A 24,699-nucleotide genomic window follows, 5' to 3' on the forward strand; every position below is an offset into this window, starting at 1 on the left:
AGAATCACCGGCCCCAGTCGCGCAAAGGACACATATATATCAGGAAGATATATAACAGCGTGATGTTTTCAAATGTACGTCAGTTAACTCGCAACAGCCGAACTGTTGATTTCGTCGGTTTTGAGAAGTGAATTTTAAACTGCGATAACCGCCATCTAGCGTCTCTCAATCAATCCCGACCTTTCCCGACACAACAATTACAGTGTTCGACTTGTTGAGAATTTGAATTCCTGTGAATTCCGATTGTTGGATTTTTTTGTTTATTGCAATTATGCTGAATGACAGTGAGAGGCTCTCGGCCGGTATGCAACAAAATGGCGTCGTCCAGCCTCTCCTCACTGGTAAAATTTTTTATTCTCAGACGTTTAACCTCCAAAAATGATAGCGAAATTTCACGAATGTTTGTCTCAAAAAAAAACAACACCTTTGGCACATTTTGATTTAACGGCTTTGTTGGGAAATTGGAGGAAAAGGTGTGCTTTAAATCTGTGGAATAACCTTGAAGTCTTTGTACGATTGTATGTAGTGATAACCGGCTACTCTCCTTTACTGATAAGTTATCATTAATGCATGGCTAGAATGACATAACATTGTATTCGTGATTCGATGGAATTAATTATAGAAGTGCACGAGGAGTTTAAATCAGCCTTGAATTAATCATAGACAATTGAGGCGTAAAAGAGACTGAGCAACTGTTGTTCTGTTTCAGATCTTTATCAGATTACTATGGCCTATGCTTACTGGAAAGGCGGCAAAATGGATGATTTCACTACTTTTGATTTGTTCTTCCGGAAAAATCCATTCAGGGGGGAGTTCACCATTTTTGCAGGACTGGGGGAATGTCTGAAGTTCATGGAAAAGTTTCGATATTCTGACAGTGGTAATTATCAGCAGTGAAGGGGGTTCCAAGGTTAAACGTGTGGAGAAAAATATTGATAAAGAATTTGCTGCAAGAGTGAGGTAATGGGGGAGTAGTAAGACATTGTTGCAACAAAAAACCACGAGGAATAATCAATTTTCCGCACATGCTGCAAAACATTGATAATTGTCGGAAAATTAATTCCAAAATGATGAAATTTATGTGGGATTTCATGAATAATTCTATAGGGAAGCAGAAAAACGTATTGATTTGGGTTTAAGTGTTGACGAGTTTTTAATGAGTGAAAATTCCTCAAAATTCAGTCAAGCACTCAATTGACTTAACTATCACATTAGTAAATCTAAATAATTAGTGAAAGTTCAGCAACATATACTTGAAATGTTCGATTCATAATGGGTTTCACACAATCGATTTAAAATAAAATGTAATTGATTGATTAATCTTATGTCATTACTCTGACATAAAATAGATGCCCTGCGGATGAGTGACGTATATCACTCAAAATGTGTGCAATAGTAAATGGATTTTTTAGATTTGTCAGAAAATTGCTGATTACATTTATAATCGAAGAATTTTTTTTGAAAAGTCAAAACTACAATGGGGTATCCAGATTCCTGGAACAACTTTTTCTTTTAACTCCGATATTCGTGTGCTGGATTCATAGTTGGGAGGGTTTTGGTTGGCTATTTATAGATATTGAATACTTGAAGACAACAATGCCGGAGTCTGTGGAGCCCGAGTTTTTTGAGTACCTGAAGAATTTAACGCCGGTCGATGTTACTATTTATGCTATTGAAGAAGGATCTGTCGTATTTCCCAGGTGAATAATTTCCTTGAATTCTTATTCCTTATTTACAAAGTCATACAATACTGTGTCTCTTTTAAATTCATCTTCCTTTTACTGTTCCAACGCCAGAGAAAAACAAAAACAAAAACACTTGCAATCATTCTTTTCCTTGAACACCACTGGTTCCAGGAACACTGGCAATGATTGACTGCCAGGTGAATCAATAAGGACCTTGCATGATACAATTTTGAAAATTCCCAATATTTTCTATAAATAATTTGTAAACAATCAAATTTCTACCGTGATAGAAAATTGTTTGGAGCCGCAACAAATTTATTCTTTAGAAGTTTATCAGCAATCGATTTCGTGCCTGAAAAATAGGGTTACATAGATTTTAATCAATTTCAATGATCTCTCGATAAATACCAAATGTTTGCAATCTCAAAAAGGATTACATCAAGCACTCCTCGCCTGCCTATCCCTTATTTGTTCCTCATACAGAAATTTTCTATCAACAAAAATTTGAAACATGTTTTATAGAGTGCCTTTGATGAAGGTGGAAGGGCCTCTGATAATGGTGCAACTGCTGGAAACAACCCTTCTAACTCTCGTAAATTACGCGAGTCTAATGGCAACAAATGCAGCAAGATATCGCATGGTAGCTGGTAATAATGTATCGCTTCTCGAATTCGGTCTACGTCGTGCACAAGGTCCTGACGGTGGCCTGAGTGCCTCAAGGTACAGCTACATAGGTGAGATACTTTCTACTACCTTCTTCTTTATTCTCAAGTTCAAGTTTACAATGAATTCATAGATGGATTTATCGAAAATCTTTCTTCACTGCTATCTAAGAAAGTATTCAACTTTCAATGGAATTTCAACGTGTTTTGGCATCACACAGACTTCTCCATGACAACCAGTTTTCGATTTTCCAGTCGATAAAACGGTACCAGTTACCCCAGTGGTACCGACATTCTCCACATTCTCATTCTCCCGAACGCTTAATCGACAAATTTTAACTGGTGGTTCAGTCGGTTAATTGCCGGTTAATCGATTGACTTTGAAATTTTCAAGGGAAACTGGTGCATACCCTTGAAAGAAACTTTTTTGCACAGATAAACATTGTAGCAGGGGAGGAGCCGCGTGTGATTGATGCTTTGGATTCATAATATCTCAATTATTTTGAAGAACTTGTTCCGGAAGTTTTTTACATTTTATCGTTCTATTAATTTTTATTTGGTGATGACCGGGGGCCTGGTACGGGGTCATAATTTTTCCAGGTCGTTTGAAACTGTAATTAAGGTGCAATTAACTGTCTTCATGTAGAATACGCGAACAGAAGGTGAAGAACGTTGTCAGGATTTCATTTGCAGTACTCAAATGAATTATTATCATTAAATTGAAAACAATTTTTCCCAGTAAAAACTTGACAAATGAGTCATTCCCAGATAATTTGAATTCACTGATTTTTAATCCCTATTTCTAGGTGGTTTCGATGGAACAAGCAACATTCTCGCTGGTAAACTCTTCGACATCCCAGTGCGAGGAACTCACGCTCATGCCTACATCAGCTCTTTCGCTGGAATTGATGAATTGAAGCTCAGAGTAATTATCCTCTCATTTAATTTTTAATTTCCTCTATTCCCAAAGGAAATGACTACAAACCCACCATTTTTCAATCTCCAGACTCTAAGGCATAAAGATAGCGGTGAGGAGTTCAATCTCCTTGACCTTGCGTGCCAGTATCGTGAGGCAATAGCTTCTGATCTCGAAGCACTAGTAATGGAGGCATCTGACAGTGAACTTGCAGCTCTCGTAAGCTTTGCAATTGCCTTTCCAGACGGTTTTATGGCACTCGTCGATACTTACGACGTCAAAAGGTAAGATTTATTAACCATTTATTCAACTTAGTAGTGAACTTCATGCACTAAAATACAGCTGCTTCCTTCTGATCTACGTTTATACATTCTTTTATGGAAATTTTGTAGATATCACAACGTATTGATCTTGTCTGCATGACAGATACTTAAGATGAATAAATAATGATACTTTTGATATGTAAAAAAAACGTGTGGCACTGTTTTTAGCACGCTTGTTGTTACTTTTGGAGTCATATTGTGTGATGGTAACTGGGGAATAATTCATATACTTCTTTTCTATTTTCTCTTCACACGAAAAAACAATCGGGGAATAATATTATTGGCTTCCGGGTGGATGCCGCGCTTTTTCCAGCCTTCTGCCTTGGCATGTAAATTTAAATATAATCATACAAATTTTTACATTTTATTACTGGTTGCCAGCTCAGAGACATAAAAAATTCGGAAGTATTCTCCATAAAGATAGAAAAATAAGAGAAATTATCATTTATATCTCTAAATATAAAGAAATTAATTGATGAAACGACAAGAGACTGTTATTAACACATGTAAAAGTATCTATTATTTCATTAATTTGACTCCTGGTTTTGGTCTAACGCTAGTGTATTTGTAGCATAAAATCATCGATCGAACGGCAGGTACGCATAAGCAGCTCAAAACTTAATTCTAATGACACTAAAACCGAGACCACGGTCAGTGTTAGTGATGGAAATAACTTGAATTATGAGACGATTAAATCAGAATCCCACAAGAATGACTTTAATGTCATGCAACAAGACTGGCCCCACAAGAGCCTCACAAGAACACCGTCACACAACACTGATTATTTAAAACCAGGCGAATTGGGCGAGCTCTGTGTGAGGTAGGATTTCGTGTTCTCACATTTAATGAAAATCCTTTCTCTGCCATCGTTGTTTTATTGAGGATTGTACGTTGCTTAATACAGGGTCTTTTTTCGTTTCATTGATTGATTTTACATTTCTTTCATTCATACCTCATGACAATTAATAATCTCACGAATTGGACGGTGAGTGAGACTGTACAGGTGACCTGACACAAAGAATGGTCCTTTTTTGCAAATTAATTTTGTGTTGGATTTTGTCTCTAAAAATCTGGTTAGCATGCTCATAAAGGCATACGACATTCATTCACAACACCCGCAGCAAATCAATAATTTTCTCGCTTTTTCCTTCATTTCTGGATTAAAATTTTCTGCGATGAAAAAAAAAGCATTTTGCGCATTGTTAACGCCTCATATATTGCCCTTTCCAATTCAGCCTAAATACCGAAGATTAATAAGTGATTTATGTGTTAATGAAACCGTGCACGTTCTGTACAGTCCAGTGTAATAACCCAAAAATAAGACTTCAACTGACGACATTCATCATTGCACCTGCATTGATCCTACTCATACACAAATACGGTAGTAAATTGCTGAAATATTAAGACTTCATATTTGATTCAATTCAGGCAATCTCTCGATTGCCAGAATTAATGCTCGAGAAACTAAACAGGACTGTCATGGTCTGTTGTCTGATGACAGGAGTGGATTATTGAATTTCTGTGCCGTGGCCCTGGCTCTCTCCGACTTGGGCTACAAGGCAGTTGGTATCAGAATCGACAGTGGAGATCTTGCCTATCTTAGTCAGTTATCGAGAGAGACCTTCCGTAAGCTTGCCGACAAGTTCAATCTACCGTGGTTTGCAAAATTAACGATAGTTGCCTCTAATGACATCAACGAAGAGACAATAATCAGCCTAAATGAGCAGAATCACCAGATCGATTGCTTCGGGGTCGGAACCCATCTGGTGACATGCCAGAGACAACCGGCTCTTGGTTGCGTGTACAAAATGGTGGAAATTAACGATCAACCGAGAATAAAACTTAGTCAGGAAGTTGATAAGGTTACGATACCCGGAAGAAAAAATGCTTACAGGCTTTATGGGGCTGATGGGCATGCCTTGATCGATCTTCTGCAAAGATCGACTGAGCCTGCACCACAAGTCGGAAGGAGGGTGTTGTGCAGGCATCCGTTTCAGGAATCCAAGAGAGCTTATGTCATTCCTACCAGAGTTGAGACCTTACACAGGGTAAGAATTGTTATGAGTTCTTTTTTGTACTTACTTTATATTCAGGAAACTTCTTTATTGAGCTTTCAATGCAATCGCTTTTAATTTTAAGGTATACTGGAATAAAGGACAAGTGGTGCTCCCAATTCCCACTTTGCAGAAGGCAAGAAACCGAGTTCAGGAATCCCTGAAGACCTTGAGAACTGATATCAAACGCAGCTTGAATCCGACTCCATACAAGGTACCAAGACAGCAAAAAATTTTGAAAAAATTCATTGACAATTGTTATCAAATGCCTGAATATTCTTTTGTAATTCAGGTAGCTGTCAGCGACGACTTATACACTTACATTCATGATCTCTGGGTTCAAAATGCCCCAATCGGTGAGCTATCATGAAAAAACTGTCGAGTCGAAGCTATGGAAGACTTCAAACTCACGAAACTTATCAAATTGGAGAAATAGTCGATATGATGTAAAAAATCTGACGACATGAATATCTCCAATTATTTTCTATGTTCCATTTCAATGGACAAGTTTGATATTTTGAGAGCCGAAGTATATGTGGTACCTTGTTAAAACGACGAACTAATGGCGAAAGTGCAAAATGTATGTGAAAATTAGAAATTGAAAACGAAACTTAGATAATCAAGTCAGTTCTAAATGCATAATTATTGTGAATCAAAGTTGCCAGAGATGAAAAATTTTTCTGGTATAAAAAAATATTTTGAGGGCTAGCAGAATGTGATTAATCATAATAGAGGTTCAACTAAACGAGAGACAGATTTTTCTATATAGAGGCTTTATCGAGGTTCAAATCAAATACATATTTATGCTGCGTATGTAGAGATGTGTATTTACAAGCACCAATGCATGATAAAATTACGGTACAAAGAATAAAAGAATTTTTAGATACAATCGATTAACACTTCTGTATTCTATCGAGTATTGAGTTCTATAAGATGGAGTAGTGAAGATTATCGAAATGTGTTATTGGTAGCTCAAACATTGGAATGGGAATGACACCAAAAAATCCATAGGCATAAATAGAAATAAATATTTTTATTGACGGGATAACAGGCAGCTATTGATTGGGTAATCAATGGTTAATGTACATGCCATTTTGTTTTTGTTATTGATACAATATTTGTTAATCTTTTTATGTGCTTTTAATACATAATAAACTGTTTTTCTCGTCTTATTTTTTTTATTATCTTACCCTTTCCCGATAAATGACGGGGGGTATTTTTTTTCTTAGGAGATGTATTTTACTTCAATTTTCAAAATAACATGACGGCAATAAAATTTAAAGGTACGTGACTCAGTCGGTAACTAATTACATTCTGCACTTGATAAAAAAAAAGAATAATTGTCGTATGCGGTGTAAAACTAGGCGACAATACATTTATTTATTGCTATGAACTTTCCACTTTTTTATTAAATGAGTGATCACCCTTTGAAGTGCGATTGTTTCAAAGGAGACATTAAGGAGAGTGAGGCGCCAGGGTTTGAGACTAAAGTTGACGCTGGTCGAGGTTATCACACTTTGTCGCGGTAGATTATGGTATTACATCAGTTTTTATCATGGAAACTAGCATTCTTGCATTGGAAAGATGATTGGAATTTAATTTCATTTTTTAGAAACGAAAATTTAGAAATGGACAATGTGAAAAATCCCAGGAAATCGTTGAGAGTATTTTTAATTCACAGTTACAGTAGAGGTTAAACAGAAATTCAATGTTGTTGATAAATGAGGCTTTGGAAATTCATTTTTTTTTAATTTCATTTATTTTACTAAAAAAATTCAATATTTGAATCAGCAAATGAATATTAGAAACTTACTTCGGACGATGATTTATTTAATTTTATAGGAAATGGATCGTTGGAAATTTTTTTAATGATAAATACAAAGTCTAATGACAACACCATGACAACGCATAGAACAATGGTGAGTTAAAAATGGTGCAAAATGCACTTATTAATATGATCGTAAAACAATGACAATTGGCACCAACAGGAAGAAAACTTCGTTAGCGGAGTGTTGAAAGAAGAGCCAGACCGCCTTCTACCCACTACTTATATTGAGGACATCTGCGCCTCAACTTTCGAGAAGGTGTTCCTGCCCCTGGAGACCCACGAGGTTGATTTTCCTAATGAAATGGTGATGATAAACTAGAGTATGAATGCTTTCTACTTCTCCAACTCCTCGACTTCGCTCAGTGACTTTTGCTCGCCATCACTTTCCGCTTCTCTGAAAAAAAATTTTTTTTCAGGTGAAACTAGATTTAGAGGGTCCGAACTCCCACCACTCGTGGGTCTCCCAGATCGCCAGCACGAGTTCCTCCTTTAAACTCCACATGAATCACGAAATCGCCCCGAAATCGAAAGAAAATACAAACCAAGAAGATGAGCAGGATAAAAGGGCAAGAGGTGAGCAAGAGGAACCAGAGACACTGAAGAAAATCGAGACACGCAGTAAACTGTCGAAAAAATTCCGAATAACGGTTCCGGCGACGAACATAGAGGAGGCCCTGACCCACGAGGGCTACCCCAGCATTTCTCACACCTCAAAATTCTGTAAGATTCAATGCTCCCTCTGTAACAAATGGTTCCTGAACAACGAGTCAATGATAGCCCACCTCCGATCCCACTCCTCCTCTTTCATCTGTCAAATCTGCCAGGAGATGTTTCCAAACGATCACACTCTCGATTCCCACATGCTGAAGCACTTGGAGACGAAAATTTCCACCGCAACGATCGCTTCAAGTTCTCCCTTGGAATGTGGAATCTGCAACAAAGAGTTTTCCCTCAAAAATTGTCTCCGAAATCACCTACAGGCGCACTTGACCCAGTCGCTAACCAACCATTGTGCCTGTCAGCATGATCAGCACCTCCAAGAAGACAACGACAAACCCTCTACTCTATTGAGCAGTCCTTGTAAACTCTGTGAAGAAAATTGCGAAGAAGAAGCACCAGGAAGAAGCAAGAAGCTGGACTTCAGAGAGGATAAAAAAAATATCAAAAATAAATCGCAGACAGTTCTAAAGTTGAAACCATTCCGTTGTGCCCTCTGTCCCCGATCCTTTGCTCAGAGGACACCTCTGAAGAATCACATACTGACTCACAGCGAGGAGAGGCCCTTTGCCTGCAGAATCTGCGAGAAGACTTATAAGAGAAATTCAGAATTGATCAGGCACACGATGGTCCACACTGGAGAACGCCCTTATGAATGTAAAGAGTGTCTCATGACATTCAGGGAGAAAACTAAGTTAAACTCCCACATGGTAGTCCATACAGGTGAGAAACCCTTCGAGTGTCACATCTGCCATAAATTCTTGGCAAGAAAGTCGGACCTAACCAGTCACATGTTATCTCACACTGGGGGACAGTACGACTGCAAGATCTGTGAGAAAATATTCACCAGAAAGTCAGATCTCAATCGACACTTGCTAGTCCACACGGGTGAAAAACCCTTCGCTTGTGACTTCTGTGATATGGCGTTCAGGGAGAAGACTAGGCTTAACACTCACTTAGTAATGCACACTGGGGACAAGAGACATGCATGTCGAATTTGTGAGAAGAGATTCAAGGATAAATTGGGCCTGAGGAAACATATGATTGGACATGCTGGGGAGAGACCGTACGTCTGTTTTATTTGTAAGAAACGATTCAAGATGAAGAGCACGCTGGTGAGTCATATGCAAGTGCATGAAGTGGACGTCGAGGAGGAGTACACGAAGGGTGAGAATTTCGAAGGTGAAGGAGTCCTGAGGAAACATATTCTAGGGTTGGCGGGAGCGAAACAAAGGACGAAGGTTAAGAGTGAGGGAGATGAGTTCGCAGCCATGGAACAGGGCAATGGATGAATATTTGAAATTTATAGACGTTAAAGTTTTTCACGCGAGAGGTGACATTCAGTGCAAGGGTTGATGGAACTAATTCGATAATTTAGCTTCAGTTGAAGATTGATTTTTCATAAATCTTCTTGGACTGTCTTTGAACAATTGAATGTATTCAGTTTCATACAGAAATCTGATAACTGCGATCAATGGATATTTCATTAAGGTAATTTTGTATCTGGAAATTTTACCGATCTTTTAATTCTACTGAAAATAGGAGAGATAAATAATTAATAAATTTTATTATGCAATCAAGATTTTTTGCGTAAAAAATATAATAAATTATTGTACAGATAAATTCGTAGGTTCTGTGTGAAGACTCCAATAAATATCAGTCAGTGATACGAATAACCGAAGCTTTGTTGTACCCCTGGAGAGCCAGAACTTCCCCTTCTGGATTCCACTTGGAGTTCAATACTTTCATGGCTTTGGGGGACTCGAAAAAACCGGCTGTTGTTCTAGGTCTCCATTCAAAAATGAAAGAGGACTCCGCGGTGACCAACAGACGAGTTTTATTTGGTTCCCAAGAAATTCCTAAAACGTTAAAAATTCACCTTGACATTGTGCAGTCAATGTACAAGTCTCCTGAGTGACTGAAATTTCTCTTTTACCAGTGATGGAGTTCTTTAATAAAAGATAATCAACACAGTCGTCCACAAGGTCCCAGATCCATGCCGTGGTTGGATATAGCTGATGTCTCACTGCTAGAAACCTTCCACAAGGGCTGAACTCCATAATGTCAATGGTAGCGATTGACACGTCCCAGTTTATTGGTATGGTATCGATTTGAATATTTATAGGTCTTTCATTGATTTCCTGCACTGCAAAGTGACAAATAAAATCGCCAATTTTACAAATTTCTTTGTATAAAATTGTCTGTTCATTACTTTTTGATATACATACTTTTGTGTCGGATGTGTCTATCCAGAATTGAAATCGAATTCATATCAGTCGTCCAGTCTCTCCTTTTCACACCAATTTCTTTGAATACTTTCCCAAGATAATTACTCTCTCTTATGACAGGATCACAGTATAATGATAAAATTACGGTCCAGGTGACATGGTTGATAATGACAATCTATAAATTGTATGATAAATTAACAAATTTCAGTTCATTTCTGTTCACTACGAAGGGTATAATTATTTTGTAATGGTACCGTCTCATTATAACCAGCGATAGCGAGTAATTGTCCGCCGGGGCTCCACACCACTTTATCAATCCCCTTGATGCTCTTTTCTCCAGCGATTTTCCTAATGCCATTCGATAATCCATTCTTATGTCTGTCCCCATCGCTGAACGCTCCAATATGCGAATCCGTCACAATCGAATAAACTAATAGTTTCGATTTTTCAATAGTGGAAGACCAAATGGCCAGTAGCTCTCCGTTAGGGGACCAGGACACTCCATCAATTCCGAATAATTTATCACACATCAATTTCTGAAATAATATAAATTTTTACACCTTAATTTATGAAAAAAAATTTAGATTTCATTGCTAACATTTAAATTTGCCGCCCAGAAGTGACAGTACTCTGATGTCATAACATGTACGTTTCGCGTAAATCTTCTAAAGTCGGTTCCTACGTTTTTCGCATTTTTCGCGGCTCCTGCACCTCCTAGAGCAAAAAGCTCTTCAGCCCGGTGAGCACCCACGTTCTCCGTGGTGATGCCTTACCGACAGGGACGTTTACCATGCTAGTTCTTGCGCCACCGCTACGAAATCTTGCGGTCAAAGCGGCTCCATAAGCATCAGCAGTCTCCCCTATAATCTCTGGTCAGAGCCACGCCAGTTTAGAGAGGTTACCCTGTGTCGTAAACAATAATAATCCAAGGAAACATTGATAAAAACAAAGCGAATGTGACGACAATTGGAAATTATTAAAAAATCGGAAGATGTCAACAAGTTACATATCATGTGCTTGCAACTGTCAACCCCGCGCTGTAGACTGGGGCACGAACGGTCTCGTATGCTATGGACACTCTAATTCCATCGCGATCTACGACCCGGCCTGGGAGACGACCGGCAAAGTCGTCCAAACCCTGCACAAACATTCTTCACAGGTAAAAATAGCCCAATGGATCAAAACAGACGTAGACACTCCAGAAAGCGAGATTCTGTCGGGTTCCCTAGACGGTTCTGTCATCGTCTGGAGCAAAACCTCGGAAACGTTCGCCCCAAATATAACAATAACCCTGGGGGGTGACTTGACAACAGTCCACGCCGTCTACCTCAAGAGCAACCAAGAAGATCGGAGCGAGGAGACAGGAGATAATCGCCCCCTGTTGATCTGTGCCTCTTCCTTCAAAGAAATCTTCGCGATCTGGTTGAGAACGTCTTCGGGAACAATCTCAGATAAACAAACACTCGATCTAAAGGAAGACATCGCCATAGAAGCGAGGATAATCCACCTCCCTGATTCTCAGAACACACCAGCCCTAGTGATTGTCACGGACGACGCTACAATTCACCTGTTCACGTGGAGCAGGTCTCCACTCGATTCTGCACCTCTCAAACCGAATTTCCAGTTGGCGAAACGACTAACCGGGCATTCAGACTGGATCCAATGCCTCGACATCATGCAGGTCTCCCCGAATGCGTCTCTGTTGGCGACCGGGTCTCAAGATGGAACGATTCGTTTGTGGAAAATATCGACATGTTCTCACGAAAAACCCCCGGAAGATCGAGTAAATGAATTTGCAGTGGACAATCAGCTGTTTGAGGTGACTCTGGAGTCTATTTTAAGTGGTCACGACCATTGGGTTTATGGGCTCCACTGGCATCCACCTGTTCTGACTGATGGGGAGTGGAAGAGGCCGAATAAATTGCTCTCGAGTGCTTTGGATAAAACTCTGATCATCTGGGAGCCAAATGCTGCTGGAGTTTGGATGGAGACTGTTCGATTGGGAAAAGTTGGGGGTAATACATTGGGATTCTACGGAGGCAAGTTCAATAAGGACGGATCGAGTGTTCTGGCTCATGGATATCAGGGAACGTTCCACATGTGGAGGTTTAACGAGGAACTAAAGAGGTGGATTCCAAGGACTGCCCCCAGTGGACACTTTTCTGATGTCAGTGATCTCCACTGGGATCCGTATGGACGATATCTCATTACCACAAGCTTGGATCAGACGACGAGGGTTCACGTTCCCTGGAGGAAAACAGGGGGTTCTGAAATTTGGCACGAAATTGCTAGACCTCAGATCCACGGTTATGACATCAATTGTCTGTCGATTTTGTCACCTCATTTGTTCGCTTCGGGAGCAGATGAGAAGGTTGTGAGGATTTTTGAGGCCCCTCTGTACTTCAAGAAGTGTCTGGAGGGACTGGAGTGGAGGAATCCAAGGAATGCTGGAGATCGAGCTGCAGTTCCTGCCTTGGGGTTGACGAATAAGGCTATTGATGGAGAGGGAATTCATGACGAGGTGGAGGACGAGGATCTGAAGGTGGAAAGACCACCGACGGAGGAGGAAATTGTTAGGTAGGTTGAGTTGACAATTGTTGGTATTTTCTGGATGGAGAATAATTGATAATTAATTATTTTGGATGACTGAACTATTTTGGGATTAATAGGTACACGCTCTGGCCGGAGTTAGAAAAACTGTACGGTCATGGTTACGAAATATTCGCGATGACTGCGAGACGAGATGGAAGGATACTCGCGACTTCTTGTAGAGCAACCAATGCCGAGCACTCTAGCATCATCCTCTGGAGTACTAAGACCTGGGGACAAGTGCAGAAACTGGCTGTCCATAGGTTGACCGTGACTCAGATGGAATTTTCCCCGAACGATGAATTTTTGGTTTCTGTATCGAGAGACAGGAGATGGGCTCTTTACAGAGCTCTCCAGGATGCGACCGACGATCAAATTAATTATGAGGCGATTCTACTAAGTCCTGCTGTCAATGCCCTGCATACCAGGATCATCTGGTGTTGCTGTTGGACTCCAGACTCGAAATATTTTGCCACTGGATCCAGAGAAGGGAAAATTGGATTCTGGAGTGTCGACAGTCTTGTGAAAGGAGACAAGCCTGAACCTGTGGGGAGCTTGGATCTCCAGGGCAAGTCTGTCACTGCCCTCGCCTTCCACAGAGTGATTTTGAAAGACAATTATGTTTTGGCGATTGGTGTTGAGGAGGGAAGCATTCAAGTGAAGAGAATCAATTTCGATAAAAATGAAGGAACCTTTGTGGATTGTTTGGAGCTGGACACTTCGACTGCCCATCATAAAACCGTTAAACGACTATCGTTTAGACCAAACTGTACTGAGGGACTGGTGCAGTTGGCGAGCTGCAGCTGTGATCGAGCTGTCAAGATTTACGATATAGAGCTCTCAAAAATCTTGGGAGAGGATATTTAAGTAATAAAGAGATTTCGGTAAACTCACTCTTGTTAGTTTCCAAGTTGTTGTTTCATATATCTCTACCCAGTCTCTCCCTTCCTTCGATACTATCACTGATAACTGTTTGTGAGGGGCGTTGAGGATGATGTTCTGAGGTGCTGAAGATTTTAAACTCCAAATATTTGTTAGATTGTGGTCATCCAGTGTCAAGACTGATATATGCACCTGGAGGATTGATTGGACAATATAAAAATACATTAGAACGGAAATTGTACCATCTCACGAGTGAATTCGTTTAGTATAGACACGAGGAAGAGGTTTACGTTTAAGTCTGAAATGATCAATACTGATCGATCGTTCGGACCCCAGAAAACTTTTTCCATCCCTGAGCTTCCTTGCGTCAATTTGCATTTCCATTTTGGGTTTCTAATCGAGTAAACTTGAATGATTGCTCTCTTGAGATTAGCACAGAGGATTAATTGGCCTCCAGGAGACCACTCCAAATACTGAAAAATAAAATTATGGAACTGTTCCGTCCTTTACGACATTCTTCTAATTCCTCCGATTTTTTTAAACCGATTTCCTTCATCCTTACCTCTATAACTTCCGGAAAAACGAATGTTTGAACATCCTCCAGCGTCCTGCAATCCCTCACAACCATTTCCTGTTGCTGTGCAGTGACAAAATACTTTCCAGAGGTCGAGAAAGCGCAGAGATCTCGATTAATTCGAAACATATTCTTCAGTAAACTTGATCTACTCCAAAAAATCCTTCGAGTCACAACAACCTGCCTGATTCCCTCCTCCAACTCGAAAATAAATCTGACAACAATAGTTCATGCGTATGCGCCCATTCAATCTCACCCCCCACTCCAGTTCATTGAGAACCGCCACGTTTAGTCAGCTGACCAGTCTTGTGATAGCTGGGCAGGCCTGACTCTGGGTGGTATCCTCGACTCAGTCCAAGTTGGACGTCTTCAGTAAGTTTTCTCATCGTTTGTACCTATTTTTACTCCATCACTACTGTCCAATCATTGTCAACAGTTACAGACAAGTGTCAACGTTTGTCAGTGGTCGACAATAACAGTACAAAACAAGTGAATATTTTATTACAATCGAATTAACTGTGAATGAACTTATGCGAGGTAGTATCGATCGCCTCTGCGCCATCGTTTCACTCGGGGGAGAATTATCTTGGAAGATTTAATTACTATTCAATCGATGACGTGGTCTGGGGTTCATGGGGGTAATTATCCGAGGTTGATGGGGCACGTCAGGGTTTTTCCATTTTTTCAATTCATTGGCGATTTTTGTGACCACTTTGCACCCAACCATCAGGGGTACACTGTAGGTAGAGGGCTACGCCTTCTTTTCGAACTCACGTGAATTCCGCGAGACCGATTATCATGGAGTATGACGGATGACCGATGTGTAGAGTGGAAATTTATTTATTATTGGTGGAAGAGTTGGAGCCGATCGATTCTATTCTGACAGTTTTGGAATAAGATTGTTGTCAATTATTGCGGATTTATTTGCTTCAATTGTTGGACGACTGGAGGGGGAGGGGTCACATGATTTTTGAAAGCTCGATTTTTTCTGCGGATTTATTTTTGAAATTAATGTCAATAGCAAAAACTATCTATTGCAAGGATTATTGTATTAATAGTACGGATAATAGATCGAGGATTTTCCCTTCGGATTTTTTTGGAGTAGAACGGCTAATGGACCATTGATTACGTCTTTCATATGAAAAACTTAAATTCTTGAATCCTAGTGTTTTAATTTTTAAATTAAAAAAATGTTCAGATGTGCAATTTTTTATCTCGTATCAAACAAATTTGCAATGATAATTTTTTTGACCAAATAGCTTGGAGTTATCTTAAGAACGTATTAGGTTTCAATTACGATAATCTTCGCATTAGAATTGAGTTACCGTAATAATTATTTTATCTTGTGTCTATCAGGTGAATAAATCAGCAAAATGGCGGCTCGTGATTTGGCAAAGCTCGCCCATGAGGACCGAGAAGGAAAGTTCGGATATGTCTACGCTGTATCCGGACCTGGTGAGTTGGTTAATTTCTTGCATAACCTAGTGACATTGTTTATTAGACTGGTCAAACATCAGGGTTTTCATGGGACATGGGCACAGCCTTAATAATACCTTGAATTAATCGATTCACAGTCGTTACGGCAGAGAGGATGTCTGGATCTGCTATGTACGAGTTGGTTCGTGTGGGATACTATGAGCTAGTGGGTGAGATCATTCGTCTTGAGGGAGACATGGCGACGATTCAGGTGTACGAGGAAACCAGTGGCGTCACAGTCGGTGATCCTGTCCTCCGAACGGGAAAGCCCCTGTCTGTTGAGCTCGGTCCAGGTATTCTGGGAAGCATTTTCGACGGTATTCAGCGTCCCCTCAAGGACATCAACGAGCTCACCAGCTCGATTTACATTCCTAAGGGAGTTAATACACCTGCCCTGTCTCGTACCATTGCTTGGGAGTTTAATCCACTGAATATTAAAAATGGAAGTCACATTACTGGGGGCGATCTCTATGGTATCGTCCACGAGAACACTCTTGTTAAACACAAAATGATCTTGCCGCCCAAGAGTAAAGGAACTGTTACTTATATTGCACCTGCTGGCAATTACACAGTCGATGTGAGTATTAAGTTGACGGGTAATTAAATTGAAGTAGTGCTGGTGTCGTTCTTTGACTCTCTTTATCAAAAATTCCATCCAATCCACATGGGAACCAATTAATCAATAATTTTTTTTTTCATTCCCAGGATGTAATCCTGGAAACCGAGTTCGACGGTGAACGCAACAAATATACTATGCTCCAAGTATGGCCTGTTCGTCAGCCCCGACCTGTTACGGAGAAACTGCCTGCAAATCACCCACTTCTCACTGGTCAGCGTGTCCTGGACTCTCTCTTCCCTTGCGTACAAGGTGGAACCACTGCAATCCCCGGCGCCTTTGGTTGTGGAAAGACTGTCATTTCCCAGGCCCTCTCCAAATACTCCAACTCAGATGTGATCATCTACGTCGGTTGTGGTGAGCGTGGTAACGAGATGTCTGAGGTACTTCGTGATTTCCCAGAGTTGACGGTAGAGATTGAAGGAGTTACCGAGTCTATCATGAAGCGTACTGCTCTTGTTGCCAATACTTCCAACATGCCTGTGGCTGCTCGTGAAGCTTCCATCTACACTGGTATCACGCTGTCGGAGTACTTCAGGGACATGGGTTACAATGTCTCCATGATGGCTGATTCCACTTCACGTTGGGCTGAGGCTCTTCGTGAAATTTCTGGACGTCTCGCTGAAATGCCTGCGGACTCCGGATATCCCGCTTATCTTGGTGCCAGGCTGGCCAGTTTCTATGAACGTGCAGGAAGAGTCAAGTGTCTTGGTAATCCAGATCGTGAAGGATCTGTCAGCATTGTGGGTGCTGTATCGCCTCCTGGTGGTGACTTCTCTGATCCTGTTACAAGCGCCACACTGGGTATTGTTCAGGTGTTCTGGGGTTTGGACAAGAAACTCGCCCAACGAAAGCACTTCCCGTCCATCAACTGGTTGATCTCCTACAGTAAATACTTACGTGCCCTGGATGATTTCTACGACAAGAACTTCCAGGAATTCGTACCACTGCGTACCAAAGTTAAGGAGATTCTTCAGGAAGAGGAGGACCTCTCCGAAATTGTGCAATTGGTTGGTAAGGCCTCGCTCGCGGAAACCGATAAGATTACACTCGAGGTTGCTAAGCTCTTGAAGGACGACTTCTTGCAGCAGAACAGTTACTCACCCTACGATCGTTTCTGTCCATTCTACAAAACTGTGGGCATGTTGAGGAATATGATTGCCTTCTACGATATGGCAAGACATGCAGTTGAATCTACAGCACAGTCTGACAACAAAATCACCTGGAATGTCATTCGTGACAGTATGGGAAATATCTTGTATCAACTCAGTTCTATGAAATTCAAGGATCCAGTGAAAGATGGTGAACAAAAAATAAGATCCGACTTCGACCAGCTCCACGAAGATATTCAGCAGGCATTCAGGAATCTGGAGGACTAAGCAAATTAATGATAAAAATTATTCTCCGCACAGAGCCCCTTATTTGATCGATTGCTCGAGGATGCCAGGTGCTTAGGGGTGTTCCAAACGCCAGGCAAAAATTAACGAGGTATTAATCATCGAATGGCATAAATCAAGTTATGTATACTCCTCTTCCGGTGCATTTTTCATCTTTGAAAATATTTCAGTTGCTTTATTACATAATCCGAGAATTTATTGGCCTAACTCTCAGATTTTTTCCCGGCCATGTAAATATTCACAATTACTGATTGATTCAGTAGTGAAGTAAGTTTTAATGAGTCGATTTCCTTCTCTTACTAAATATTATCTTATTTCCATGAGAACCATTAGAAACAATGTGGAGCAGTCTTTTCTTAAAGAGTGCTATATCTACGACTATTGGTTCCTCTAAATTCCATTTTTATGCGAAGAAAATTATTCTGGTAAATTAACGTCAGATTTGATTAATTATTCTATGCCGTTCCTAATAGAACTAGCAATCTGAAAATTGTGTATAAAAAAATTGCGATTCATTTTATCTCGAGTGCCAACTCAACGTTTTTTGATCGAGACAATAAAGGTGGAGCGCCCCTGAGCCCCTGCGGAATTTAAAAATAAAAAAAAATGAATAAAGTAACGAAAATGTGTTTCCAATCATTGTAAACTATTTCTTGTTCAGCCGTGATTTTTGATTTTTTTAAAAACCTCAGTTTTAACCCCAAAAATGGGGCAGTTCATTTGGATCGGTCCAATGAAGAAATAATTCCCCTAAGTGCTTTTTTGCACGTTTTAGAGTAAAGAAAAATAAATTGAAAAATTGGAATTCTATTTCATGTACAATATTGATGAAAAATATCTTTGGGAAAGTTTAACTGTCGTTCTGTTTTCAATTGAAAGTAATTTTATTCCGAAAATGTCTATTAACAATAATAAATGAATAAAAAAAATACACACTTTGCCTTCAATGTGTCAAGTGAATGGAATAAAATGAGATGAAACAGCACTAGTCTAGTACTGATGTGAACGGCAGCTTTTCCACGGAGAATGAGGAATATCAATTAATTGAAAATCATCAAGTATTAGTTACTGTACCATATTATATGTTAACGTGATAGAAGTTTAATGAAAGAGTACATATAAGCGTTGAATAGATTTAAAGTAAAATTATGTTAACGTTGATACGTTAAAAAATGCAGAAATGGAGGTAATAAAATTCTGACAAAAGTTTTGAGACGGTTGTGCATGTGTGGTAGGCTTGACAATGGTTTGCTGAGTGTTAAAGATGAAATTCCTCGGTTGTCCACTGTTTCGAAACAGCTCCACTATCATTTCCATTGTACGATATGTAAAAATAAAGAAAATAAACCGCAAACTGTGCACAAAATTCCAGTGGCTTTGGTTTTTTATTTTACAAAATTAATTTGCATCAACAATTCTCATTATTTAATTCTAATGCAAGAAATTAGGCGAAGAAAAATCAACCGTAGATTCTCTTACTTTTTAAATTTTGTTTTAATAATAATATAACAATAACCCCGGTATATACATTAACGATATATTACAATGTTCATTCACAATTAATCGATCGATGGTTTTTTCAACTTTATTTACCAACTGGCGCACGCAACCAGAGGACTAACCATTTAAACAGAACTATAAATTCTCCGATTAGAATTTTTAAACTGATTTCTTTCGATCTTTGAGATGATGAAGCAAAACGAAAATAATTTCTTTAAGAAGCAAAAAAAACCCGTCCACTTCGAGGGAGCTACAATCAATTGGCATTCGTCATTCACAGCCTTTTGCCTAAACCGATGTACTCTAGTGTCTGATCGAAGGGACAGGATGCCGTGTCCACGTGGATCTTTTGAACCAATCAAAAAAAATTCGAGTCGAAAAAATTTTTCTCACATTTTGGTTGCCATTCTTCCTTTTTTCTTTTCCTAGTAGAGATAGTGTCTCTAAATGGTTGACGGTATTTACAGTGGCTTGAGAGTATTGAGAGACGGATTAAGGGTCCAACTGAGTGTTTGTCAACCCACCAGATCTCAGTTGTGCATTTTCACGTTTTAGTTGGGTCAATACTTGTTTTAGGGCGGTCACTTCCTGACGAAGCTTCTCGTTCTCCTTTAGACATTGGGATAATCCTTGATTGGCGTTCCGGAGTTCGGTTATGTACTCACAGGCTTTCGCTAGGATTCCTCCTTTGCTCTGCATGAACACAAAATTAACTTTGCATGAGTAAGAATGTGAAATTTAAGCGAAATCCGTGGAGGACTGTCTTTAAATTAAATAATTTTATCATGTGAGTCAACAGACAAATTCTAGACACTCCTTTTTCAATTACTGCTTTGAATGGTTCATATCATTCTATCTAAAACACTTGATTTCGTGTAGAAGATGAGAATCTTACATTCAAAGAAATATTTAATACCTGGGTTTCATAATTCACCTTTCCCTCTCCACTGCTATTTCCATTACCATTTCCATTGGTATGCGTGTTACATTCTGGAATAATTTTTCCCAATTTAGCTATCCAATTATTGATTTTATCTCGACGACGACGTTCAACCTCGTTGTGAGTTGCTCTTCTTCGATCATCTCTCTAGAAAAATCAAAAACCAAATTTAAACGGCTGAATTAAAAAAAAACAATCATCGCTGTATTTTCCAATCTGAGAGGCTAGCGCATTGAACAGAGAGTAATTAAATATAGGAGCAAATATGTATTTAATTATTTAATACCTTCTTCAAGCCTGGTGTAGCAGTTCTCGGGGTGTCAATTTGCATATTCCTCGGGGTAAGTGATCTCGTACCTTGTGCTGTTGAAAAAACGTCATTGGCATTCCCGATCACGTAAAACTGTCCATTAATCGGCGATGTTAACACTTGTACAGCTCCATTTCCTTGCTGAGCAACTGGCAGCTCGATTTCGTTGGCAACGGAATTGCCATTGACCTGCACAACTCGATAAGCCAGTGCCTCCTGATAACGTATTCCATCTTCAGTGTCTACAGTATCACCTGCAAGGGGATCCAATGCTTCATCAGCGATGAAACATATGTCACTGACATTATGAATCTTTTTTTCAACTCCTGAGTGAAACAATCCAATGATTTCGGGAACAAGCATTAATGGGGGAATTCATTCTTTAGAAAATATTTTTACTTACAAATCTTAATATTTTTCAATACGAATGTGGGTGTAAAGTTTGAAGAGATGTATCGAGAGGAAAGGTTTACAGAAATTGCCAGGAGAGTATTCTAGGTCATTCTAGACTGAGAACAAAATAAACAAGGCCTCTGACGAGGCTAGTTTGAGCCAATAAAAATACTAGCTAACAATCGTAAACAAAGGATAACAATCTAGAAATTGTGCTTTACAGTCGCACACTTGGGAGGTTAATAGATTCGTCTTTGAACGATTCGAACATCCAGTGAATATTACATTGAATAACTTGTTATGGCATATAAAATTGTCAGCAAAACATTTTTTTATGTTTCGTTAAGATTACGATTTCTCGGAATATCTTTTTAATGAGTAGTAACGAATTTCCCGGCTCTTTCGTTCTCTGTTCCATCACCACACAATTCAAAACAAACGAAAGCCATACGATTGCCGAACGTAATTAAGCAAGTTCATGCAGCGAGAAGAGTAAATTGAATGTGTAGACTAATCGTGGGATTGCACTGGGGAGAAAAAATGAAGGTGTCCAATCTTACCATCGCAGTCAACAATTTCAGCTTCCTCGATGACTATACCCGCGCTATCCTCAGCCTTTGTTACTACTCCACCGCTATGAAACATTAATGAAACATCCCATAACCAATAAATAATTTGTCACTGCAATAATGTGATTACCAACAAACGTTTGTGTTATTGATTGTCATCAATGCCGTCGTAATCTCATTATAAAAACAAGGAAAACTTCAGTCTGTTTGGAATTAAATGCGCACTGTAGGCAATAGCATGGTGACCTTGAGGTGACTATTGTTAATACGTAATTGCTGATAATTTATCTGGAAGAATTGGGGTTAAAATAAATGCTGCATACCTGACATCCTGTTGGTCAAGGTGTTGCTCCAAAATATCCATTTTTTGATATCAAAAAACGTTTGAATTTGTCAAAATTCACGTGAGCTGGTCACGGGACACAGCAACGAGGTCATGTGGTGCACAAGATGGCGATTTATGGCAGCGCGCGCATTCACTGCTACTTGGTTTCTCGCTGACATTTCATGTCTCTGTCGGCGCAATAATTCTGTCCTTCTCTCGGTTTGCTTTTGGAGAGGTGTTACCAGATGGCGTTAGGTTCGTTCCCACTATTTTTTTCTCAATTTAAACCGTTCCAAAACACAGTGCCGTTCTTCCCTTTGCAGTGAACAATTAATTTTTTTATTAAAAAATAGAGGAATATTTTTTGTCAGCAATTTATTCCATCGACTGTATGCTAGACTCAAGAATATTCCCAGGCTATTTTATTACGGATTCATATATATTTATATTCAATCGGGCATCCGCTTAACAAAATAAATGAAAAAAAAACTCGAGACTCGTGACACAATTTGATTGGATTTCTACGAAAAAAAATCCAATCAGTGCGGTCGATTAAACTACAACAAAATAAATTCTGCAGGATATTCAATAACTATAATCTTTAAAATCGCTAACATTTGCTAACAGACAAATTAACACGATCCGTATCAACTCCACATTTACGCTGATGTCTGCTGAAGCAGATTGAACGTTGAGTACGATAATTTAACGAGCTGTAAAATAATAAGATATCGAATCACTTCACGCTGGCAGTCTTTAAACTGAATCCTTAACTCACGCTTTTGAACGATTCAAGTGACATGTCCACGATGGAGCCGCATTTGAAGACAATCGGATGAGTCGTCCGGGTCATTATCAATATCAAACTTTGGATAGTGGATCCATTCAGCTCTGTCCAGTCCATTTCATAAATTGCATCAGCTATACTCTCACTCTGAAAAGAAAAAAATAAGGGGAATGACAATGCGAACTGCTCTGGCAAAAAATGATTCCTTATTTGAATAAAGTAATATTAAATTGATGTGTTGAAAATTTTTTAGCTTCAATGAGCGACCCCGAAGACGACTCCACATCGTCTCTCTGCTCACTGGCCTCTGATCTGTGCCTCATTTACGTATCGATAAAAATTAACATCATAATTACCACAAGTGTCAGCTCATTCCCAGCTGCACACAAAATAAATATCTCCATCAGCATGCAACCGAGGTAAAGTATAATGCCAGATCCTTCTGATGACATTATATTCGTATTAGCCAGATTGTAAATACTGACGCATATCAGCAACGTACTGAGCGAGTATTGCAAAAAGACAACGGCATTGAACACGTCGTTTATTGTTTCAGCGAGTCTGAAAACGCAGTTTTCCTCATTTATATCGTTTATCAACGAGACAGTATCCTGATGAACTTCTGAACTAGACAAAGTGCTTTAAATAAAATTTTTAATAACTTCTGGAAGCGATTTCAGGAGAAAAATGGGTGCTATTAAATATTTTTTTGCTACGAGATATCTCATTTCTAAAGTTGCAAAAAAGCACGCATCGTAGGTCTAGACTATAGGAATAAACCTGAGGATGATGAGATGGCATCGAACACACTCAGTCACTAATCTCCGTTCGTTAACGAATGCGCTGACATTCTCAGACGTCTCCAGCAGAGTTCTAAAATTCAGAAACCGATATTTAAGAACGTCTAACTTGGCGCAGATCTCCATCATCATCCCGGGCACGGCAGTGTCGTAGGCGACAGCCATCGAAGCCGAAAACCATATGCTGATGATCTGCTGGCCGTAAGCGAACCGATAGCCAAAGCCTGAGTCGTGGTAATAGGGCAGCCAAGTGTTGAAGGGTAATTCACCCTCTTCGGGATGTTGTAGTAATGAGCCAACACTCACCATCATCGCGGTTACTTCTGTCAAAATTCCATAGATGAGGGTATTGATCCTTAAAGAAAATAATTGATTCAACTCTTGGAGATGGACCCGGACGATTTATTTTATAAATAACTTGACTCAATTGAACTATAATTTTGGGGGGAATTTTCAACTTACCAAACAAAATGTTCCCTCTTGTACTGTATATCCTCTTCCACGGCGTCCCTCGGCATACACGGATCCCTCTGCAGGGTATCAATGACATCGATAATCGTATCCCGGCAGACAATCATATTAATCGATTTGCCGCAGCACGCGATGAAGGAGAGCAGCAAAAAGTCACTCATCACCGCGGCGATGCCTCCGTGATTTGCTATGATTCCGAGAATCGAGGTTGTGGTGAATGTGTACACCAGGAAAATGGTGAATATGGAGAACCCCTTGTAGAGATACACAAGAAAGGGTGATTGCCAGCTGCGCGGTCTCCAGAGGCCTGTGGCGACGAAGACCCACCAACTGCCAGGCAAAAACCCCTTCACCCCATCCTTCTCCTGCGTCAGCACAACCATTCCCTCGGAATATTTCCCCTCTGGCTAATTGTCAACTCCCTATTTTCTTCCACCGACTGTCGTATTTAGACGATAATTATTTATTCCACCGAATAAGAGATAAACTGGGGAAGTGACGCTCCTACTGGAACAGGTGGAACTGTCGCATCAGTCCCTCCACAAAAGTTTGAATGATGGTACCTCGAGGAGTTTAATTATTAACACATTTATGGCGACGTTTTGTCTCTTCGCGACAATTGTTTTAGTTTATCTCTTCTTGGGAAATTTTCCTCGT

The 24,699-nt window shown here is 39.8% G+C and overlaps 7 protein-coding genes across 23 annotated transcripts; 4 read left to right on the plus strand and 3 right to left on the minus strand.

Annotated features, from left to right (window-relative positions):
* Window positions 1-101: 101 nt before the first annotated feature.
* On the plus strand, window positions 102-6,812 carry LOC135163307 (nicotinate phosphoribosyltransferase). 3 transcript variants are annotated; one of them, XM_064122639.1, is made up of 10 exons: window positions 102-341; window positions 710-880; window positions 1,574-1,700; window positions 2,208-2,419; window positions 3,154-3,272; window positions 3,354-3,547; window positions 4,158-4,406; window positions 5,088-5,634; window positions 5,726-5,854; window positions 5,933-6,812. In XM_064122639.1, exons 1-10 carry the CDS (start codon window positions 272-274, stop codon window positions 6,008-6,010), a joined length of 1,896 nt encoding a protein of 631 aa, XP_063978709.1. In that variant the 5' UTR covers window positions 102-271; the 3' UTR covers window positions 6,011-6,812. The 3 variants fall into 3 exon arrangements, with proteins under 3 accessions (XP_063978709.1, XP_063978710.1, XP_063978711.1); XM_064122640.1 differs by lacking the exon at window positions 4,158-4,406 and having other exon boundaries at window positions 103-341; XM_064122641.1 differs by lacking the exon at window positions 102-341 and having other exon boundaries at window positions 847-960.
* Window positions 6,813-6,941: 129 nt separating this feature from the next.
* Window positions 6,942-9,854, plus strand: LOC135163308 (zinc finger protein 37 homolog). Of its 6 annotated transcripts, none has more exons than XM_064122642.1 (5): window positions 6,942-7,175; window positions 7,253-7,332; window positions 7,483-7,559; window positions 7,629-7,772; window positions 7,885-9,854. In XM_064122642.1, exons 2-5 carry the CDS (start codon window positions 7,269-7,271, stop codon window positions 9,475-9,477), a joined length of 1,878 nt encoding a protein of 625 aa, XP_063978712.1. In that variant the 5' UTR covers window positions 6,942-7,175; window positions 7,253-7,268; the 3' UTR covers window positions 9,478-9,854. The 6 variants fall into 6 exon arrangements, with proteins under 6 accessions (XP_063978712.1, XP_063978714.1, XP_063978713.1 ...); XM_064122644.1 differs by having other exon boundaries at window positions 7,629-7,751; XM_064122643.1 differs by having other exon boundaries at window positions 7,253-7,304.
* Window positions 9,736-14,596, minus strand: LOC135163313 (WD repeat-containing protein WRAP73-like). Its single transcript, XM_064122657.1, has 7 exons — window positions 14,447-14,596; window positions 14,175-14,357; window positions 13,897-14,076; window positions 10,668-10,949; window positions 10,414-10,588; window positions 10,122-10,331; window positions 9,736-10,044 (listed from the first exon to the last, which is right to left on the minus strand). Exons 1-7 carry the CDS (start codon window positions 14,585-14,587, stop codon window positions 9,842-9,844), a joined length of 1,374 nt encoding a protein of 457 aa, XP_063978727.1. The 5' UTR covers window positions 14,588-14,596; the 3' UTR covers window positions 9,736-9,841.
* Window positions 11,092-13,895, plus strand: LOC135163303 (elongator complex protein 2). Its single transcript, XM_064122627.1, has 2 exons — window positions 11,092-12,990; window positions 13,083-13,895. The coding sequence occupies exons 1-2, from the start codon at window positions 11,405-11,407 to the stop codon at window positions 13,867-13,869; spliced, it is 2,373 nt and encodes a 790-aa protein (XP_063978697.1). The 5' UTR covers window positions 11,092-11,404; the 3' UTR covers window positions 13,870-13,895.
* A 148-nt stretch (window positions 14,597-14,744) lies between the features above and the next one.
* Window positions 14,745-19,313, plus strand: LOC135163310 (V-type proton ATPase catalytic subunit A). 2 transcript variants are annotated; one of them, XM_064122648.1, is made up of 4 exons: window positions 14,745-14,830; window positions 15,815-15,913; window positions 16,033-16,511; window positions 16,640-19,313. In XM_064122648.1, exons 2-4 carry the CDS (start codon window positions 15,832-15,834, stop codon window positions 17,927-17,929), a joined length of 1,851 nt encoding a protein of 616 aa, XP_063978718.1. In that variant the 5' UTR covers window positions 14,745-14,830; window positions 15,815-15,831; the 3' UTR covers window positions 17,930-19,313. The 2 variants fall into 2 exon arrangements, with proteins under 2 accessions (XP_063978718.1, XP_063978719.1); XM_064122649.1 differs by having other exon boundaries at window positions 14,812-14,947.
* LOC135163320 (upstream stimulatory factor 2) lies at window positions 19,303-22,201 on the minus strand. 8 transcript variants are annotated; one of them, XM_064122669.1, is made up of 6 exons: window positions 21,983-22,201; window positions 21,790-21,905; window positions 21,651-21,724; window positions 20,674-21,023; window positions 20,364-20,534; window positions 19,303-20,140 (listed from the first exon to the last, which is right to left on the minus strand). In XM_064122669.1, the coding sequence occupies exons 2-6, from the start codon at window positions 21,816-21,818 to the stop codon at window positions 19,940-19,942; spliced, it is 825 nt and encodes a 274-aa protein (XP_063978739.1). In that variant the 5' UTR covers window positions 21,819-21,905; window positions 21,983-22,201; the 3' UTR covers window positions 19,303-19,939. The 8 variants fall into 8 exon arrangements, with proteins under 8 accessions (XP_063978739.1, XP_063978744.1, XP_063978742.1 ...); XM_064122674.1 differs by having other exon boundaries at window positions 20,674-20,951; window positions 21,790-21,915; XM_064122672.1 differs by having other exon boundaries at window positions 20,674-20,969; window positions 21,790-21,915.
* Window positions 22,202-22,342: 141 nt separating this feature from the next.
* On the minus strand, window positions 22,343-24,591 carry LOC135163315 (odorant receptor 46a-like). Of its 2 annotated transcripts, XM_064122659.1 has the most exons (5): window positions 24,034-24,589; window positions 23,552-23,926; window positions 23,128-23,332; window positions 22,763-22,918; window positions 22,343-22,697 (listed from the first exon to the last, which is right to left on the minus strand). In XM_064122659.1, the coding sequence occupies exons 1-5, from the start codon at window positions 24,423-24,425 to the stop codon at window positions 22,644-22,646; spliced, it is 1,182 nt and encodes a 393-aa protein (XP_063978729.1). In that variant the 5' UTR covers window positions 24,426-24,589; the 3' UTR covers window positions 22,343-22,643. The 2 variants fall into 2 exon arrangements, with proteins under 2 accessions (XP_063978729.1, XP_063978730.1); XM_064122660.1 differs by lacking the exon at window positions 22,343-22,697 and having other exon boundaries at window positions 22,754-22,918; window positions 24,034-24,591.
* Window positions 24,592-24,699: the final 108 nt, after the last annotated feature.

This window comes from Diachasmimorpha longicaudata, chromosome 6 (genome assembly GCF_034640455.1).
Source record: "Diachasmimorpha longicaudata isolate KC_UGA_2023 chromosome 6, iyDiaLong2, whole genome shotgun sequence".
Classification (NCBI taxonomy): Eukaryota; Metazoa; Arthropoda; class Insecta; order Hymenoptera; family Braconidae; genus Diachasmimorpha; species Diachasmimorpha longicaudata.

Bases quoted from the DNA above. Each gene is read 5' to 3' on its own strand.
- LOC135163307 (XM_064122639.1), top strand. From the start codon at position 272: ATGCTGAATGACAGTGAGAGGCTCTCGGCCGGTATGCAACAAAATGGC. The intron at 1,701-2,207 runs GTGAATAATTTC...CATGTTTTATAG, and splicing joins GGATCTGTCGTATTTCCCAG to AGTGCCTTTGATGAAGGTGG. The intron at 5,635-5,725 runs GTAAGAATTGTT...TTTAATTTTAAG, and splicing joins GAGTTGAGACCTTACACAGG to GTATACTGGAATAAAGGACA.
- LOC135163315 (XM_064122659.1), bottom strand. From the start codon at position 24,425: ATGGTTGTGCTGACGCAGGAGAAGGATGGGGTGAAGGGGTTTTTGCCT. The intron at 23,927-24,033 runs GTAAGTTGAAAA...ATTTTCTTTAAG, and splicing joins AAGAGGGAACATTTTGTTTG to GATCAATACCCTCATCTATG. The intron at 22,698-22,762 runs GTGAGTTAAGGA...ATTATTTTACAG, and splicing joins CACTTGAATCGTTCAAAAGC to CTCGTTAAATTATCGTACTC.
- LOC135163308 (XM_064122642.1), top strand. From the start codon at position 7,269: ATGGACAATGTGAAAAATCCCAGGAAATCGTTGAGAGTATTTTTAATT. The intron at 7,560-7,628 runs GTGAGTTAAAAA...TGGCACCAACAG, and splicing joins TGACAACGCATAGAACAATG to GAAGAAAACTTCGTTAGCGG. The intron at 7,773-7,884 runs GTGATGATAAAC...ATTTTTTTTCAG, and splicing joins TTGATTTTCCTAATGAAATG to GTGAAACTAGATTTAGAGGG.
- LOC135163310 (XM_064122648.1), top strand. From the start codon at position 15,832: ATGGCGGCTCGTGATTTGGCAAAGCTCGCCCATGAGGACCGAGAAGGA. The intron at 15,914-16,032 runs GTGAGTTGGTTA...ATCGATTCACAG, and splicing joins CTACGCTGTATCCGGACCTG to TCGTTACGGCAGAGAGGATG. The intron at 16,512-16,639 runs GTGAGTATTAAG...TTTCATTCCCAG, and splicing joins CTGGCAATTACACAGTCGAT to GATGTAATCCTGGAAACCGA.
- LOC135163320 (XM_064122667.1), bottom strand. From the start codon at position 22,023: ATGGATATTTTGGAGCAACACCTTGACCAACAGGATGTCAG. The intron at 21,725-21,982 runs GTATGCAGCATT...AATGTTTCATAG, and splicing joins CTTGACCAACAGGATGTCAG to CGGTGGAGTAGTAACAAAGG. The intron at 20,141-20,363 runs GTATTAAATATT...GTGTTCATGCAG, and splicing joins AGGTGAATTATGAAACCCAG to AGCAAAGGAGGAATCCTAGC.
- LOC135163313 (XM_064122657.1), bottom strand. From the start codon at position 14,587: ATGTTTCGAATTAATCGAGATCTCTGCGCTTTCTCGACCTCTGGAAAG. The intron at 10,589-10,667 runs GTACCATTACAA...TACAATTTATAG, and splicing joins TCGCTGGTTATAATGAGACG to ATTGTCATTATCAACCATGT. The intron at 10,045-10,121 runs GTAAAAGAGAAA...TTAACGTTTTAG, and splicing joins ATTAAAGAACTCCATCACTG to GAATTTCTTGGGAACCAAAT.
- LOC135163303 (XM_064122627.1), top strand. From the start codon at position 11,405: ATGTCAACAAGTTACATATCATGTGCTTGCAACTGTCAACCCCGCGCT. The intron at 12,991-13,082 runs GTAGGTTGAGTT...TGGGATTAATAG, and splicing joins ACGGAGGAGGAAATTGTTAG to GTACACGCTCTGGCCGGAGT.